Raw genomic sequence first — 20067 nt, forward strand, 5'->3', positions numbered from 1 at the left:
TTTCTTGTACTTATACTTGCTCTTCTTTCTTTTACCTCTCAAATCCAATTTTATTCAAACCTGCTTATTTTCTGCCAGAGAAAAGCATAAACTTTTATCAGAGTGCTTCCAATAGAAAAAGAAAGGGACAGCAAGAGAAGACAGGGAAGGAGGAGAGGAAAAAGAAGGCAGCATGGATCACTTCGTTTCATAAACTTAGAAAATTGTGAGACAAACACGGAACCTGCAAAACACCTGGAACACTTTGGGGTTGACTCCTAAGGTATTTTATGGTCAGAGTTCCTCTTTGCCCCACCTCTTCATCCCCTCTCCAATGCATGTTATTCCTAACATTTCTAATACAGTGGAAGTCCTTGACACTTGTTGGTTTGACCCTAGATTCGCTCCAGAGCACACCTGAGTTTGACACCTCAAGGAACTGCCTCCTTCCCATGCTATACAAGAGTGGGAGGTTTGATACCCTAATACCTCTATCTGCCCATCTGTCTCCCTTGGTTGTTCCCCTTCTTCATTTTACTTTCACCCCTGCCTTCTCGATTTCTTCCCAATTTTTTCATCTTTTATTCATCTGTCTCCCTTACATTCTTTCCTTTTCACTTTTCTCTTTCTTGAAATTGTCCCATTAGCTTCTCCGTGTGTCTGTGTTTGTGTCTGTGTCTTTTTTCTGTTTATTTATTTTTTTCTCTCTGTCTCTCCTATTTCCCTCTCTCTCTGTCTGTCTCTGTCTCTGCTCTCTGTTTTTTGTTTTTGTTTTTTTTGTCTCTCTCTGTCTCTGTGTGTGTGTCTCTCTCTCCCTCTCTCTGTCTCCCTCTGCCTTTCTGTCTCTTCTCCCCCCATCCCCTGTCTTGGTCTCTGTCTCTGTCTGTCTGTCTGCTCTGTACCTCTCTGTGTGTGTGTCTTTCTCTGTGTATGTTTTCTCTGTCTCTTTCTCTCTGCTTTTCTGTCTCCCTCGCTGTCTCTGTCTTTTTCCTCTCTCCCTCTCTCTGTCTTTCTCTCTGTCTCTCTCTGTGTCTCTGTCTCTGTCTCTGTCTCTGTCTCTCTCTGTCTCTCTGTCTCTCTCTCTCTCTCTGTTTTTTTCTCTCTCTCCCTTCTCTCCCTTTCTTTCCCCCTCTTTCCCCTTCTCTTTCCGTCTGTCTTGGTCTCAGTCTTTCTCTGTCTTTGTCTCTGTCTCTCTCCCTCTTTCTGTCTCTCTCTTTCTATATATCTATACATCTGTCTGTCTTTCTCTGTGTATGTCTGTTTTCTCTATCTCTGTCTCTCTTTGCCTCTGACTTTTGCTGGTCACATATTTTCCCTTCTCCTGTCTTCTCTTTTTCTCTTCTCCCTCATCTTTTTGTCTTTAATTCTTTCTTTCTCCCTCTTTTCCTTCTCTTTTCCTCTTTCATCTCTACCTCTCTTTTCTCTCTACATCTCTATTTCCTCAATTCTCTTCTCGTCTTCTTCCCCTTCCCCTTATTCTCTTTTCTCCCTATAACTTTTCTCTCCCAAACCTTCAGCTCTCCTCCCCTCTCTCTTCATTTCTCCACCTTATCTTTCCCTCTCTTTTTTCTTCCTGCATCTGTCTTTCTCTCAGTTTTCTCCTTCTATTCCTCGGTATCTATGCTTCTCAGAAGTTAGCTTACAAAGCAAAGTTGTCACTGAATTCCTGTTTTTCCAAACATCCTCATGTGACAGGATATCTCGTTATTGGAGGTTTCCCCTCAATTCACTAGCTCTTTAAAAGTCAGAGCTAACCCCGCAATTTTTTCTCTGACAGGCTGTTCTGAGAAGGGAAGGAGCTGGGGGGAAGTGGTTGTCACCATCTATCCCATTAAGGTGACTTTGGTTTCAGACTTTAGGCATTTTTTTTCTTTCTTTTCCCTGCTTCCTCAGAAGAAAAGAATGAGCTATTGACCATGAAGGTCTCGCTGTTCTTGGTCTTCCTCTCTCTCACTTGTGGTGCTTCTCAGCTGCTAGGTAAGTCTTACATGGCTTGGGTCTGGGAAGGGGGTCACTGGAGTGAGCGTGTCCCCAGTGATATCTGCTCTTTGAACATGTTGGAGGAATAAGTTCACAGACTTACACATTGGTATAGCTGCAAAGTTCATTTCTGACTGGCAGCCAGGTGTAGCGGGAAAACTCCCATTGATAGAGAAGGACTGGATTTCGGTCTAGACTCTGACACTGGCTGGGGGTAACAAAGCAAATCTTTCAACCTCAGTTTCCTCATCTATAAAATGTGATGGGTGAGCTAGCTGAATTTTAAGACCGATTACATTTCAAAGCCCAGACATTCATACTGTTTTAAAACTTTTTGTAAGAATATTGTTTATAATCTTTGTGGGGCTATACTTAGGTTATTATTTAGTTATTTATTATTATAATTATAATATTTCAAAATAAAAAAAGACTAGGATAAGTAATAAATAAGGAAATTGATACACAAAGAAGTGAATTAAGACTCCAAAGGTCATAATAATTTTGAGTAGCAGAGCCTAGATTCCACATTCTCTAGTTTTCATATTTTATATATGGGGAAACTGAAACCAAAAAGATTGTAACTTACCTAAGGTCATAAAGCTCACACATTTCTCTCTCTCTCCCATCAACTGACTACCTCTTTTGATTAGAACAAAATCAATGTCCGTGGGGCTTTATTTGCTACTGTTCCTAGGAGGGATTTTCTAGGAAAGGGCTTTAGTTTAGATGGGTAAAAGACTGGTCATAAGAAAGTGGGGAGGGGATAGGGAAACAGAACTCCAGAGGGTTCAATGAGCTTGCTTTTCTTGGTGGAGTTGAGAACTGAATGGGAGAGAAGAAGGATGGGGGGTGGAAGGAGAAAGCAGAGCCTGTGCTCTGCTCCACATGGGTGATGCATCTGGAGTAAAGCTTCCCAAATCAGTCTGGCAGATGAAGGGCATGAACTTATCAGTGATTCTTGGCTAAGAGGAAGCTCCAGGTGATAGGGTGGATTGGGCACTGAGTCAGGAAGAGTTGATGAGGAAAAAAGGGATTCTGGGACAAAATTAAAAGAAGTAAAGGGAGAATAGGAGTCATCTGAGATCTAGACCAATCTTCTTAATATAAAGTAGTGACTCCAGTGATAATGGACGACAAGTAAACAGATACATGCAAGATATATACAGTTCAATACAGTACACAAGGGATATAAATTGAAAGTTTTTAAGAGAGGAGTATGGTAAGAGCCTCTAAGGAAGTGGGTTTTGCGTTATCTTGAGAAGGTAGGAATAAAGAGGGAGCACATAGCAGGTATGAGCTATAATCAGCGCAGCGGAAAGGAAGATGAAGTATAGTTGGAGAGGAACAACAAAGATAGCGTTGTTAGATTATAGAGTGTGGAAAAGGGATGAAGCTGTAAGAGCACAGGAAAGAGCAGGTGGAGGACGTTCAAAACCAAAGAGGATTTTCCTATTTAATCCTGAAGGAAACAGGCAGCCAAGGGAGCTTATTAAAGAAAAGGGGTAGTGAGAGGGATGGTCAGATTTGTCTTGGAGGATGATCACTGAATGAAGGATGGACTGGAATGGAGAGATTTTAAATTCAGTGTTTTTTAGCCATATTGGAATCAGATACTTTTTCTAAAAAAGTATAGTAAAGACCAACTTAATAACCTTCTAAAAACAAGTTAAGTAGCTCTTACAAGAAGAATGCTGACCAACTGTTATTCATTTTCCAGAAGGACATAGAGGAAATGAACTCAAATTTCATAAGAGGAGTTTGTGTTTGTTAGAAACAACTTCTGAATAAAAGGAGTGATGTGAAATACAAGGCTAGTAATTCAGTATTACAGATCACTAGAGAAGTAACAGCCAGCTTGTTCTTTCCTGAAGACAATTGCAAGAAGTTGGTTTTGGGAAGGGCAAGGAGAACGTGTCTGAGAGTTGTGAGTGAGATTGAGTTGTTCTGGGCCAGTGACTTCCTTGTTCTCCAAAATTCACAAAGATGAGATCCTTCCAATAGCAGCTGTTCTCAAGAGAAGAACTAGGGAAGGCTGACTTTCTTTTCTGACCAAAATGTAGTCACATTTTGACCAAAATATGGTCCTCATTAGCAATCACAACTTTGGCATGCTAATTACAAACTCTCTGAACACATTCTGGCCTTTAATTATCTGAGTTGTCTATTCCAATATTAAGTACCTGAAAATCAAATCATATCTAAGATACTTGCTAGCTATGTGATTATAGCCAAGTTACTTAACATATACCTGTCTCAGTTTCAGCTGTAAAATGAGGATAATAATAGCACCTGTCTCCCAGGATTATTGTGAAGATCACATGAGATATTTATAAAATGCTTCTCAAATCTTAAAGTGCTTTTATAAATTTTTTTTTTTACTATTCCTATCATCTCCATCACCAATACGACCACAACTATTCCTACTCCCACTACACTGCTGCCCCTACCAATACTGCTTCTTCTATTACTACCACCACCACCACCACTACTACTACTACTATAATTGTCGCTACCACTACAAATACTACTACTATAACTACTACTATTACTGTACTACAATCACTACTATACTGCTACTACTACTAGAACTAACAATACTATGTCTACTATTCCTACTACACTAATACTACTACTATACTACAACTACCATCACTCTACCACTACCAATAGTATTTCTATTATTATTACTAGTACTAGTACTACTACTACTACACTACTACTACTACTACTACAAATTATATATATTTATATATATAGATATATTACTTAGTGAGTGTATGTATAAATGACACAAGTCTCTACCTCATAAGCATTCCATGGCTCCCCATTACTTAGTAAAAACCAAACTATAAAAATCTTTAAAATCTGATCTTTATCTATGTTTCTAAGAACCTAAGAACCTCTCTATCTATCTATCTACCCATCTGTTTATCTTTCCATCCATCTATCTACTCACCCATCCATCCATCCATCCATCCATCCATTCATCTACCTACCTACCTATCTTGAAATCTCTGATCTTACTCCTTTACATCCCAGAGGACTGATCCCTCCCTCATCTTACCTCATAGATTTTATACTTTGGTATAATAGGGGCACTTTGTAATGTGTGGTATAATGAAAGGAACACTGGACTTAGAATTCACTGGTTTGAATCCTACCTTCAATGCTCCCATTCTGCTGTTTCTTCAGTGGCAAAATGAAATTAGCATTATTTCCACATAGTTTTCTCTTCATTCATCTTCATGCCTATAAAGCTTTCCCTAGCCCACAAATTCCTCCCAAAATTCTGTTATTAAAGCATTCCTTTCCACTGCACTCCCCCTTTCTTGAACAGTTGACTCTTGCAAGGGTCTCTGGCCCCTATTTAGCCTGTCACCCCATTCCAGCACTTTTGTGTCTTTCTAATTAGGTGCCACAAATGAGTCATCTTTTTTTGAAACTTCCTCTAATTTTGTTTTTTCTCTTAAGTGGCAGAGCATTCTGCACATAGTACATTGCAGGAAAGGACTCATGATTAAAAAGCAGAGGATGACTGGATGTTGCATTTCACAATATTGTCATATTCTACAAAGAGTACTGAAATGTCCCAGCAGGATCTGAACCCTTAGAGAAGTCCCACTAGATCCTGCGTGTAGAGTTTTATCCCATAGATGAGGTTTGAAAATTGTCCTTTTTCTTGGATTACTAGGCATAGGAAGTCTTGAACTCATAATGACACAAATACATCTAGAATGTGGAGAGCAGAATTTTCTGATATTCATAGAATTATTGTATATTAATATTAGATCATAGATTTAGATCTAGAAATGTCTTTAGAGGGAGTCTTGTCCAACTTGCTCATTTAACAGATGAGAAAACAGAGGCCTAAGAAGGGAAAATGCACACTTCTCCTTGTATCTGTCTATTTATCCATCCATCCAGCTACCTACGAATCTATTCATCTATCTTCTATTTATCATTTTTTCTATCTATCTAAATATCTCTGTCTAATCTATCCATCCATCCACCTACCTATCTATTCATCCATCTATCTGTCCTATCTGTCCATCAGTCTATTTATCTATCTGTCTATCTATCATCTATCTATCTATCTATCTATCTATCTATCTACCTGTCTGTCTATCTATGTAATAGCAATAGAATCAGAGGGAACTTTGCTGGGATCTCCACACCTCCATCCTCTCAACTATTATGTCTATCTAATTTATTTTTATTTTTATTTTTATTATTTTTGCTGAGGCAATTGGGATTAAGTGACTTGCCCAGAGACACACAGTAGTAAGTGCTAAGTGTCTGAGGTCAGATTTGAACTCAGGTCTTCCTGACTTCAGGGCTGGTTCTCTATCCACTGTACCACCTAGCTGCCCCTATCTATCTATTAATTTGCCATAAATCTATCTGTCTATCTCTATCTATGCCATAGCAATATATTTATAAGGAACTTTGCTGAGATCTCTGCCTCTCCATCCACTCTATCTATCTATCTATCTATCTACCCATCTGTTTATCTTTCCATCCATCCATCTACTCACCCATCCATCCATCCGTCCATTCATCTATCTACCTACCTATCTTGGAATCGCTGATCCTTACACAAATGTGGACTATTATTTCAAAGAACAATTAGATTAAGCCCCATGTTCATTAATAGTTATAATATTGTCTATTTTTTTATCCCCCCAAATTTTAAATCCATTTTTCAGAAAAAAAGGAACATGCTAAATTGTCAGCATTACTTATTGAAATTTACAGAAGTAAAGCTGCTTTGATTGATGGTAGTAGTATGTGAATTTCTCACCATTTGTGATAACTGCACATCTCTTTGCACGTCCAGGAATTTAACGGGCTGACAAAAGATTACAAATCACGTTGTCCATAAATATGAGATTTATCCTGTTAAAAGTCCAAGGTGAATGAATGATATAAGTATAGATGAGATAAGTGTAGAACCATATTTGCATTTAAAGTAATCATTTTCAGATCCTCCTTTTGTTAAGATATAGAGTGCTCCTATTATTGCCTTGGTTTGGGGAAACTTCCAGGCTGGGCAATCTTTTCCACCAATGTAGGTTATCACCTCTCTGCAACCTATTGTTATTCTATAAATTTTAAATTAAAAAAAGTTTGTAAAGTGCTATATCTGTTATGATTAAATTATACTAATATCTGTGTGATCTTAAGTTAGTTCTTTAGGTTTCAGCTTCCTCATGAAGAAGGTAAGGGGGTTGTATCATCTTTAAGGTTCCTCCTGCCTGGCACATAATAGCACTTAATAAATACTTATTTAATTGAATTTATTACTATGCTTTAGATATTTGTATAAATAGTGACTCCTTAAAGATCATTAACATCTAATCAAATATTGATATGGTCAAAAGGAGTAGCTGTATAGATTAACTAGATCTGTGGTTTCATTGATGTAAGAACTCTGGAATAAGGAATTTTCCTCTGCCCATTCCTCTGCACCTTCTCTGCCTAGATAAAACTGAGAAATGAACTACTTTGAGGTCATACAGTTAATATGTGTCAGCAATGGAATTTGAACCCAGTTCTTTCTAGTTTTGAAGTCTCTCTGTCTCTCTGTCCCTGTCTCTGTCTCTCTCTGTCCCTGTCTCTGTCTCTGTCTCTCTCCTACTCCATGTCCTATTCTATAAGATATCCCCAGAATCTTGCTTCAATCTTAAGCCTAAAACCAAAAAAAAAAAAAAAAAAAGACTTTTGGTTCACCCTGGATTTAGAACTAAAGTTCAATAATAATGATTTACATTTTAAAAACACTAACAGCTCCTTTCTATGCCTTTCCTTTTCCCTAATTAAGAGGCAACATGATACATCACCTAATTCAAATCTAGCCTCAGAGATTGACTAACTGAGCAGCTCTGGACAAACTAATTTTGTCTCAATGAGCCTCAGTTTCTTTATGTGTAAAATGGGAATATGAATAGCTTTAATCCTTTCCTGGGTTATTGTGAGTACAAATAAAGCAATATATATAAAGTGCTTTGAAAACCTTTATAACTAGAGGCACTGTGGCTAAGAGAGCTGGACTCGGAATTAGAAGACCTAAGTTCAAATTCTGCCTCCAAGAATTTCTAGAGTGTGATGCTAGGCAAGTCACTTAATCTCTGTTTGCCTCAGTTTCCTCAATTGTAAAATGGGGTTAATAATAGCATATACCTTGTAGGATTCTTGTGATGAGATATTTGCAAAGCACTTTGTAATCCTTAAAGTGCTATATGAATACTAGTTATTTTATTGTTGTTGTTATTATAGTATTTCAAAATGTCAGCTCTTATTGTTATTTGTACAATTGGTACAATTTGGGACTCAAGTCCCAAACTTTACATTAATTCCTTGTGAATTTCTTTTTGTCTGTTCTTCCTCCTGATTTCAGCTTACTGATCTTCTTGATTATATTATACTGTAATGTAGTTATTCTTCCAGGCTTAGTGCTAGCTACAAAAACAGCAAAGATACTCTCTTATGTTTTTCTCCCTGAGGCAATTAGGGATAAGTGACTTGCCTAGGGTTTCACAGTTAGGAAGTATTAAGTGTCTGAGATCAGATTTGAATTCAGGGCCTCCTGACTTCAAGGCTGATGCTCTACCACTGCACCATCAAGCTGCCCCTACTCTCTTATGTTTTTAAACAAGGGACTGATTTTAATACAAACCAAGAACAGTATCTTGGAGTGATTTCTATTATACAGGATAGGAAACATTCCTCTCCCTTTGTTCTTAACTCCTATCTACGCCATATTGGAAGTTTATAGAATAAATTCTTGTCTTGAATTCACCTGAAAAACCATTCTTGTTATCTTTGGTCCTTCACATAAGGATCAATTTAATCTCCATTTTAGCCTTCCTGATTATGTTAATATAGGTTCATATCGCCATTTGGTTTTGTAGATAGTTTTATGACTGCCTCCATCACTAATATTTGACTTTCTCCAATTTAAGGCACACAAGAACAACTTGTTTGTCTCATTGGCTTTTTAAGATGTTTCCCCCTTTTTTCCTTATTGACACCATTCACATTTGTGTTGTCTCCTCTTTTGTGAGTTGTCTTTATTTTAGAGCTTTTTGGTCTTTTCTTTGAATAGCTAAAATTGTGTTTTTCTATATTTCCAGGCATTTGCCCGAGAGTGCCTGGTGTAAACAAACACTATTTTGTTTTTGTATTTTTTTGTCTGGTCCAGGGAAAATGTGTCTTAAGTTTTTGTATCCCTAGTAGATTCTCTGGGAATAGCCTTTTAGATTCCTTTTTATGAGCCTGACGACATATAGGTGCAAGTCCTGAGCTGGTCAGCTTACTGGAGGAGTTAGTGGAGTTGACCTTGGGCTCCCATGCCATGAGGCAGATAAGTGGCATAGAGCCTTGAACTGGGAGTTGGGTTCAAATCTGGTCTTGGACACTTACTAGCTATGTGACTCTGCCTCACTTTCCATATTTGTAAAACAGGAATACTAGTAACACTTATCTCCCCAGGTTATTGTAAGAATAAAATGAAATTATATATTTGAGGTTCATTATAAATCTTAAACAATATAAATAATAGATGTATTTTATTTTAGAGTGTGATTTTGAAGCCCTACAGTTATCTAGAAATAAAATTAAAATCTAGATTACAGTCATAAAATGTATACACAACTCCAAATTAGCCATGTCTGTTCTGTTCTATCCCTCAGCTGGAAATCACTTATAATCACAGTGATCATTTCATTCCAAGGGTCAAAAACATGTTCCCTCTCTAATGCTGATGCTTATGAAATTGCTGTATTCTTCAATGAAAACCTACTTCCTCTTCATTATACCTTGATAAGTCAAATATAACCCAAATTGCCTTTTATTTAATTTTTTGTATTTATTTTCTTTATATTGATTGTGTATACACATATACATCCTTGTTTTTCTCATTAGGATATAAACATCTTGGGAGAGCAGAATCATCAGCATCTATCAGTACAATCCCTGTTGGACACTGGGGAGAATTCCTTCTCTTGCTTTTACACCTTATGGTTGCAAAAAAGATTTCTATACATTATCTTATTTGAATTTCACAACAATAGGACATCAGATCTAGAAAAATGCTTATTTGTCATCTTTGAAAGAAAGAACCTTATACCTGCTGAATAACTCAAATGGTCCTGTGTTTTTTTCTTGTTCCATCTCTCCTATCGAATAAATTCTTCTCTTTGCCAGCCTCTTAAACCAGATTTTAATTCCCTTTTCTAAGACACTTTTATTTCCTTTCTTTTTTGAATTAATTTCTCCCTTCCTACATAAGCGCTTTCCATCTCTCCTAATGAATAGGGACACAGAGAGACATGCCCCTGAGACTACTCCCCCAAACATGGGGGATAATTTCTTCAAGAAACAATTAAAAATGGCATTCTCCCTTCTGGTCACTGTGGACAATTCCTTCTTTTTCCTTAATAACAATACCACTTTAAGAGGTGAAAAGGAATTTATGTACATTATCCCATTTGAGCCTCTCAACAATTCTGAGAAGTAGGTACAACTGGCATCGATATTTGTGCAGTTAGCAAATGTTAGATTTGAATTCATGTCTTCCCAGCTTAAGTCCAACTCTATCCACGCTGCCTTTGCTTTTACCCCCTGGTAAAATTCCTAGAGCTGTCATTTGATAATTCTTGTTGCTAGTTCTTTGGTAAACCACCTTGTGTTTTTACTGTTATCATAAAGGGCCTCTGTCCACTCCCTTTACACACGATCTGATTTTACTACATGATGAGTACTTCAGGTGTGAACAAATAAGAATTCATGGCTCTTGGTCCAGGTTCCCACCAAACCTCATTTTCTTAAGTAAATTGCAGACAGGTGCAAGCACAAGTTGAGCAAGCTCTAATCAAAACCGTGAAGCAGACACTGTATATCCCTAACTTCCTCTTTTTTTCTCTCTTTCTGCTCTTCCTGAGAAGCTCCCTCCTCCCATTTTAAGCACTAGCTAATCCTTCCTGTCTCTTTCCACTCTTTTGCCTGTTTGAGCTGGCTTTACGGATGAGTCAGGTAAGGTGTAAGAGAAGGCAAGGAAGTCTAGAAATCAATTCAGAAAAGCCAGGGAGGGGCAGGAAGTGACTGGGTAAAAGCTGGCAAAAGATCCAGAATCCAGCAAGAGTAGTAAGTAGGAATAACAGTACAAGATTGAGGGTCAGGGATCCTCGCTAACAAATTGGGCAAGAAGTTTGTGAAAGAGCACAGGGCACCAGTACAAGCAAGATGGAATTTGAAATGGAAAAAAAATTTCCTTCCATGACCAAAGTTCTTTATGTATTTTCTGTCTATGGCCAGAGCTAGTTTCAGAATGTGTAAAGCAGATGTGTCTAGTTGGATAAAGGGAGTAAAGCTGAATTTCTCATAATTTTTCCTTTAAAATGTTTTGCCCTTCCTAGTGTGATTTTCATATACAATGGATCAACACTTTTTTCTCCCAGTAAATGGAATTTCCAGTTTTGGAAGCAAAAAGGTAGAAAATAGAATTTCATAGCAGAATTTATTGTGTAGCTAACTTAGCTACAAGTTTTCTATTCTGCTAAAATAAGGAATACCTATTTCCGTGTAATCATTTCTTCCATAAATGAGTTAGCCTACAAGTATTCACTTTTATCTTCTTTTATTTATTCAATTGTCCAAGATCATTTGGAGTTACTTAAATCCTACCTCAGTTTCTCTATTTGTAAAATGGGACTAATAATATCACTTACCTTCCAGAGTAATTGTGATGATAAAAATGAGATGATACTTTTGAAGTGCTTTGTAAACCTCAAGGCAGTATTTGAAATAACTATTTATGTTTCTAAGCACTTATCCTGATTCCCACAGCTGCTAGTGCTCTCCATCCCAAATTACTTTGGATTTATTTTGTATTGATTTTTAATGTTTTAGACTTAGAGTTAGGAAGATCAGAATTAAAATTTATTTGACAGATTCTCTCAGCTGTTATTTCCTCATTTGTAAAATGGGTATAGCATCTACCATACAAGTTGGAGATAATATGTAATATTTGAAAGGACTCACCCTTTACAATGTACAAATTCAGTCCAAATAGGATACACTATTATATCTCATGCTTTCTGATACTTTATCTTTACATCTGGAAAACTTGACCAAGTATGAAAGGAGCACATCCTAAAGATGAAGAACACCTTGGTGGGTGAATTATTAATATTATTGTTAAAAGTGGTACTACTACTACTACTACCATCACTGCCACCATTACTTCTTCAACCATTATAGCTGTTACTACTACTATCATCATCACTTATGAGTAATAATAATAATTATTATTATTAAATAATTAATATTTAATATAATAAATACCATAGAATAATGCATTATTACATATTATTAACATAATATAAATGGCTATATTAATTATTAATCTAGTGCATAAATAGTATTGAGATAATAATAGCAATTATATAATGATTATATCATAATATAATTTTCTCCTTTCTCTTTTCCCTTTATTCCTTTTCCTCCTCTTTTTCCTCCTCCTTTTCCTTCTCCTTCTCCTCTTCATCTTTCTTTCTTGATAGGGGTGGTTCTGGGGGTAGTGGTGATGGTAGTTGTATTCTTTTGTCTCCCTAATAGAATATAAGTTCTTAGAGAATGGAAGCGTTTTTGTCTTTATATCTTTAGCATTTAGCACAATATATGTCCCAATAGCTCCCAATTACTCTATTGTATAAGTATTATATATATATATATATATATATATATACATAAATAAATGACATTATTTATTAATTCTTTACAAATATTAGTTCACTTTATCCTCACAAACCCTGGGTAATAGGTGCTATTGTTATTCCCCATTTTACAAATGAGGAAACTGAGTCAGATAATGATTTGTGAAAGTCCCCCAGTTAGTGTCTTAAACTTAAATTTTCATGATTCCAGAACCAAGGCTCAGTACCCTATGGTGTTACTTATCTGCTGTGAATTGATTGATTAATTGATTAATTATCTCTACTGAAACCCTACTTTACTGCCCCATAGATAGGACTGTGACCCAGACCAGTAGCTCTGGCTTTTTTCCTGATAAGCTGGGAAGTGTCTATCTTAATATGACTACCTTTGCTAGGTTGGAGGGGATTCATGTCCAGGCAGACTTCTGAGTGATCAATTGTGGCGCCCTAGGTCCATATTTTAAAGACCTTCTCCTAAGTCACAGAGAACTTCAATGGGGAGAGTTGTCATTCCAGTTAAATAGCACTTTATGGGAATGTGAGAGTAAGGGTTGAAATCATTACCTGACTGAGATTTGAGTCTGGGAGAGAAGAAAAGCAGAAAAGGGTTGAAAAGCTTAAAATTAAATTCTGTCAGTGCACAAGAATTTATTATGTATCAGGCACTATACTAAGCACTGGGGAATACAAAGAAAGACAAAAATATAGTCCCGGTTAGGTGTCAAAATAATGTGTGAAGTCTTAAAAAATCAGGAGCCTTAAAAAAAACAAATTAAGATTTATGATCACATGAATCAAATATAGAAAACATAGAAAATATAGATATTTCAATCCACAGCTTTTCCAGGACTTCTGAACAGGGTTAGGCTTTTTTCCAAAGTTCTCTCAAGGCCTCTGAATGAAGAAAAGGCAACAGTTTAATAAATGACAAATATCTTCAATTACAGAGATACTTTAATTACATTCTTTTTGATAAAAGATGAAAAAAAGGAGCTTCCTTACAGTTCTTTTGAACTTTGGTTAAAAAAAAAAAGCTATAATTTGCTATTCTCCTAGCATTTAAGTGACTAATATTGCAAGATCCTTTACTTAATGGCAAAGCATTTTATTACAGCTATTATTTCATTTGAGCTACACAACTCTGAGGGCTAAGTATTATAGGGAAAACTAGCTCAAATTTGCAGATGAGGAAATCAGGGCTCAGAGAAGATAACATGTTTTCAGAATCATACAGCTTGAAGAATCCTTCAAGTCTAGTGTTTTTCCCATTAATAAGAATAGTACTTAACATTTAAATGGCATATTAAGATTTGCAAAGCACTTTTCCAAATATGACTCTGGGAAGTAGATTTTGTTATTATTATGTCCATATTACAGATGAGGAGATTCAGGCATAAATAAAATTATTTACCTGGAGTTATGCAGCTGGTAGGAGACTGAGACAGGATTTGAATTCAGGTTTTTCTAACTCCGGGTCCAACATTCTATCCACTGTGACATCTAACTTCATATACTATACTGTTTCTTATTGTGTCTTAATGACATTAAAAGAATACAACTACCCACTAGACCTGACGGGCTCTTGCAGAATCTTTTATTTCCCAATTTGGTTCCAAAGGATTTCAGAAATACTCAGCTATCCCAGCAGCAAATAGAACTTTGGCCATCAAGGAGGGCTTGACTAATTCTTAAAGAGAAGTGTCTGATAATTATCTGTGATCACTCAGCTTTGAGAAGTATTTTCTTCTGATAGAACTTGTCCAACTTGGGGAGAATTTTGTATTTTCCCTATAAGATTACACAGCCGGATGATATAATGATAGAGTGCTAGACCCAAGTTCAAATCTTGATGCAGATACTTCATAGCTGTGACTTGGGGCAAATCACTATTTGTTTCAATTACTTCACCTGCAAAATAGGTATAATAAGAGCACTTTCTTTCTGGGATTGTTGTGGGGATAAAATAAGATACTATTTGGAAAGTGCTTTGCTATCATCATCATTATCATCTCCTGTCCAATTCTAAATTTGCTGATGGGAGGTCAGCAGATAAACTGCTTTTGCTATTCCACTCAATAATTCATTCTCAACTCATCAGTACCTTCCTTCCTTTCTTCTTCCTTAGTGATGATAAGACTTCCAGAAAATCTAGAGATTACTTCTTCTAGAAAGTATTTAAAATCTCTGGCTTAACATATTTTCCTTGTCAACTTTATCAAACTAAGTGCCTGTGTTGATTGTTTTGTTTTACAGACACCAAGCAATTTTTAATCTACAATGATGATCACAAACGCTGTGTTAATGTAATAAGTACGAGTGCTGTTCAAACAGCCGTATGCAATCCAGAGAGTGAATCACAAAAATTTCGATGGGTGTCCAATACTCAGTTGATGAGCATCTCCCTTAAATTATGTTTGGGAGTGTCCTCCAAGACCGACTGGGTTCAGGTAACTCTTTTCCCCTGTGATTCAAAAAGTGATTTACAGAAATGGGAATGCAAAAATGACACCCTTTTTGGAATCACCGGAGAAGATTTATATTTTAATTATGGAAACAAACAAGAAAAGAATATTATGCTTTACAAAGGATCAGGTCTATGGAGCAGATGGAAGATTCATGGAACCAATGATGACTTGTGTTCTCGAGGCTATGAAGGTAATTTATTTTATTTTTATTTTGTTTATTTTAACCTGTGTATTTACTTATGCAGGCAGTGTTGTAGAGTAGAATAAAATGTTGTCCCTAGAATCACAAATTTGGGGCTGCAGCTCATTACCTAAGAATATTAGTCAGATCACTTAGCTTCATGGGGATCAGTGCCCCTATCTATAAGATAAGGGGTTCTATTAGAAGTCCATGACATCCCCTCCAGTTCTAGAGCTGTACTGCAGTATGAACCTTTGATTTTTAAAAATTTGCTCAATCAAAAACTAGTTTCTCATTACTAACTGAAATAAAAAAGCTTTTGGCTTGCTTGGATGATGTGGTCTTTCTTTTTAACTACATTATAAGAACATCACAATCCACACTCAGGGTCAGGAGGACTTGGATTTGAGTCCTTTCTTTCATAAATGTGAGTGTGGGACCTAGGCAAATCTGTCAGTGCTCTTCCTAGTAATTCTCAAAATGCATAAGTTGCAAAAACAGTTGCCCATTGTCACTGGTAGAGTGAATTTGCACATTAGGAATTCTCTATATAAACAAAGCACTGATTTAAACTAAAAATTATAGAAAAATTATTAAGATTTCCACACGCTCATTACTACTGTTCAAAGTAACACTAATGAGGGGATGGCACTCTAATTACACTACAGGGGAAAGAAGAATACTTTGAATATTAGTCATAATCGAGATTTGAGAATCTATACTTCCTCATCCCAACAATGATGGAATTAGTGAGAATCCTTGATAACTGAATTGAAAGTCTCAGATTTAATTTGGAATTCCCCTCACTGTTTTTTTTTTTTTTTTTTTTTTTTAAGAAAACTTGTTCTGTTTTTGAGAACATAAGTTGTTTATAAAATCGTTTTACCTTAACAAGTTTTGGAAGTCTTCAGCTGACTTCCATTTACATCATTGTCTTGGTATCTTTGTTAGATTTTATTTGATTGGCTTTGGCTTTTTTGGTGATGGAAGCAAAAATAAGATTTGATTCTTGCACAAAAGGAGACTGCAATCTAGTGGAGGAGATGAGGGAACTTAACTAACACAAGGAAGGTTAAACTTAAGTGTTATAGGAATGCAGGAGAGAGGGAAAGGAAGATGGGGAAAAGAGATATAACTAGAGAGGGAGAGAGACAGAGATAATCTTTTTTTTTTTTTTTTTTTGTTAAGGAAGATAAAGGAAGTTGTCATATAAAGTTTCTGAAGGAAATAGGGTTTTTGGTAGTGGGCGATAGAATAAATTAATTAGTGAGGTACTTTCATTGATTGAGATAACTCTCAAATAAGAAAATTCTCTGTATCAATGCAAATCAGCACCTTTAGACTTAGGAAATTGCCTAGATTCCTAAGAAGTTAAGTGACTTGCTTAGGGTCATATGTATAGTATATAGCACAGGTAACACTTGAATCCAGTTCTTCCTGGCTTCTTAAACAATCTTGGCAGCTGCTGCTGCTGCTACTACTACTACTACTACTACTACTGCTGCTGCTGCTGCTGCTGCTATTACTACTACTACTACTACTACTACTACTACTACTACTACTACTATTACTACTACTACTACTACTTACTCTTCCTCCTCCTCCTTCTCCTCCTCTTTCTCTTCCTCCTTCTCCTACTGTTGCTGCTACTTCTACCATTATTATTTTCTATTATTGCTGTTGCTGCTACTTCTACTACTATTGTTGCTACTACCAGTATGATAATGATAACTAACATTTAAATAAAAATTTAAGGTTTGCAAAGCACTGGACATGAGTTACCTCATTTGACCCTCATAATAAGCCTGTGAGATACATGAGGGAACTGAGACTGGCAGAATGACTTATCCAGGACCACCACGCCATTAAGAACTTAATACTTAGTCCAAAGTAAGCTTCAAATTCAGTTCTTCTTGATTCCAACTTCACTGGGTTATTCTCCTTTATTCCCCTTTACCATGTAGATGCTTCATTATAACCAGAGGAAATTATGTAAACAAAGGAATTGAGATAGGAAAGTGGTCCATTCAGGTATATTTAAAAATTATTGGACAGTCCAGTTTGACTAGCACATAGAGGGAATGAAGAAAAAGAGTGAGAAATAGGACAAGAAAGAAGGAATGAGAGGAATGTGTTCTTTTCCTATCAACCAAATAGATTAGCTTTGTGTTCACTTTTGCCAGAGTTACTTTGTTGAGGGACTGGATGAAAAAGGCAGGGCCTGAAATTATAAATGTGGAAAAATTAATTTTCTATCATTTGTGTTTTCTAGGCAGATGATATTAAATTCTTGCAGGAAAGTTAGGAGATCAGGATCTTTGTCTTTGCTTCCTTATCCCATTATACATTTTCACATAGGATATTTATCCATTGTGGGAGGGAAAAATAATGAATTCTGATTTGGACATATTGAATTTAAGATGTCTCCACCATAATCCAGTTAGAGATTTCTAAAAGACAACTAAAAGTGTGAATGTGGTGATCTACAGAGAGGTTAGGACTGAATAAATACATTTGAGAATCATTAGCATAAAGGTACTAATTGAATTCATGGGAGCTGAGGATTCACTAAGAAAAATTAGTATCAAGCCCTGGTTATACAATGAGAAAAATGAGAATTTTTCTTGACCTTAAGGAGCTTATTTCCAGGGGAATGCAACTTGTGTCTCTTTTTCTTTCATGGTAACCAAAATAGGGAAAGCTGAACAGAAAAAGAATACATTTAAAACTCTGCTTCATGAAGAAAAATTACACAACTCAATTCAGTTATAAGGGTTTTGTTTTATTGATATTACACACAAGTATATTATACATCTATATTTAAAATATGCTCACACACATGCATGTCTATTTACATAAATATTATTTTTGGAGGAGATAAAATGTTTGTAAAAAAAAGGATTGTCCCTTGGGATGGCTTTTAGTACTGTGTAATTTAGTACTGTGTTATTTAGTACTGTGTTAGTAATTAAGAGAAAGGGCACACATTTTGGAGGGGTTGGAAGAGGAAAGGGAGATTCATCAGAATTGTGAACAAATTTTCTAAAAGCTTTCCTCAATGAGAATCAGGAAGGTATATGTGTTTGTCACAAGAATGTTTTAAAGTGCTCACATTCTCAGCATAAGGACTGTATTTATACTTATATTCTTCTTAATCTGTTTCCTCAGAAATGTATACCCTACTGGGGAATTCCTATGGAGCACCATGTGTGTTTCCTTTTAAGTTTGAGAGCAAGTGGTATGCCGACTGTACTTCTGCTGGCAGATCTGATGGCTGGCTCTGGTGTGGGACTACAACGGATTATGAAGTGACCAAACAGTTTGGGTTCTGTCCACTGAAATGTGAGTAACTGGGCATGATTATTGGGTCATGAGATTTTGAGCTCATCCTATGTGATGAAAACAATAATGCTTCCTGTCTGTCTAGTTCTTTCGTCCTTTCCGAAGAGCACAAATAGCTGTAGTCTTCCCTTACTCCCATAACAATCTTGTGTATCATCATTGTTCCCTTTATACAGATGGGAAAACCAAGACAGCCAGAGGTTAAGTGTTTTGCCCATGGCTATACAATTTATAAGGAGAAGGAAATGATAAATCTCTCCAGTGTCTTTGTCAAGGAAATCCCAAATGGGGTCACAGTTGAACAACATGTGAGTTAGGGACAGAGCTAATGGAAGCTAATTTTTCTGACTTCTAGTTTAGTCTTCCTTCTGGGAAATCATTATCATGATTTTTTTCCTCCTAATTTTAGGAGTCCCATCTTCCCAGGTTAGAAGTGCAGGGCCTCTTCAGGGTCCTCATCCTACTAATGATCACCAGGAGAACTTTAACCTACTTCATTTCTGATCTGAGCCAATCCATCTCTCCTTAGGTAGGCCCCTGATCACGGGGATTCATCATGTTGATGCTAAATATAATGTGGACACCCAATTAGCATAGCCTTCTGCAGCTCAGAACCAACAAACTCAAGACACCTGTCATCCTTAGCCTTTCTGGTAATTAAGGTTACAAAGGTGTGGTACCAACCCAGCACTAAATTCTTGACTTTTTTTTTTTTTTAAACAAAGGGCCTCCATACCCATTTTCTACTTTCACTCCCAAATGTTATGTCAACCTTTTTCTAAGGCATTGATACAAATGACATCATGGAAGTTACCCTGTATGACCAACTCCCTTACGTTTAATTTTAGGAGGAAGAATGCAATTTGTTTCTTTAGTGTCATATTGGAATAAAGGTCAACTACTATTTAATTATGTTTTTAATATTATATATAGTCTGATAAATGGGAGAAATGGAGGTGGGACTTACTTTCCTAAATTATGCTTTTTGTGTCTCATGGTATGAAATGAATCCAAGTGGGAAAATACAAAGAACATCAGAACTATGCTAACATATATTGGTGAAAAAAAATAAAAATAATGATGATGATGAGGAGGAGGAGGATGACGATGATGATACAAAGTATTTTGAGCCATTCATTAACAAAATAGCATGTTAAACTGGACCAGTTTTAAAAGTTGTTTTTACCTAGTCAAATAAGTCAAACGTTGACCACTTCAGTTAAAGTTGAACGTTGACATTATACTTAGCCTTTAAAAAGGGGGCAAGTTTGTTTTGGCCTTCATTGGTTTTTAGCAGAGGAAATGAATTATTTTACTAATGTATAGTTTATTAACTGAAATTTACTTGATATTATTTAATATTTTTATATCAGTGAGCTGTGAGTGGTGAAATTAGAAGTCTATT

General features: G+C 36.3%; 1 protein-coding gene across 1 annotated transcript in view; it reads left to right on the top strand.

Moving 5' to 3' along the window:
* Window positions 1–1895: 1895 nt before the first annotated feature.
* MRC1 (mannose receptor C-type 1) overlaps window positions 1896–20067 on the top strand; it is a 106790-nt gene continuing 88618 nt past the window's right edge. The window contains 3 exon segments of the mRNA XM_051962357.1: window positions 1896–1956; window positions 14928–15329; window positions 18489–18662. Coding sequence (XP_051818317.1) covers window positions 1896–1956; window positions 14928–15329; window positions 18489–18662 — 637 coding nt within the window.

This window comes from Antechinus flavipes, chromosome 5 (genome assembly GCF_016432865.1).
Source record: "Antechinus flavipes isolate AdamAnt ecotype Samford, QLD, Australia chromosome 5, AdamAnt_v2, whole genome shotgun sequence".
In the NCBI taxonomy this organism is placed as follows: domain Eukaryota; kingdom Metazoa; phylum Chordata; class Mammalia; order Dasyuromorphia; family Dasyuridae; genus Antechinus; species Antechinus flavipes.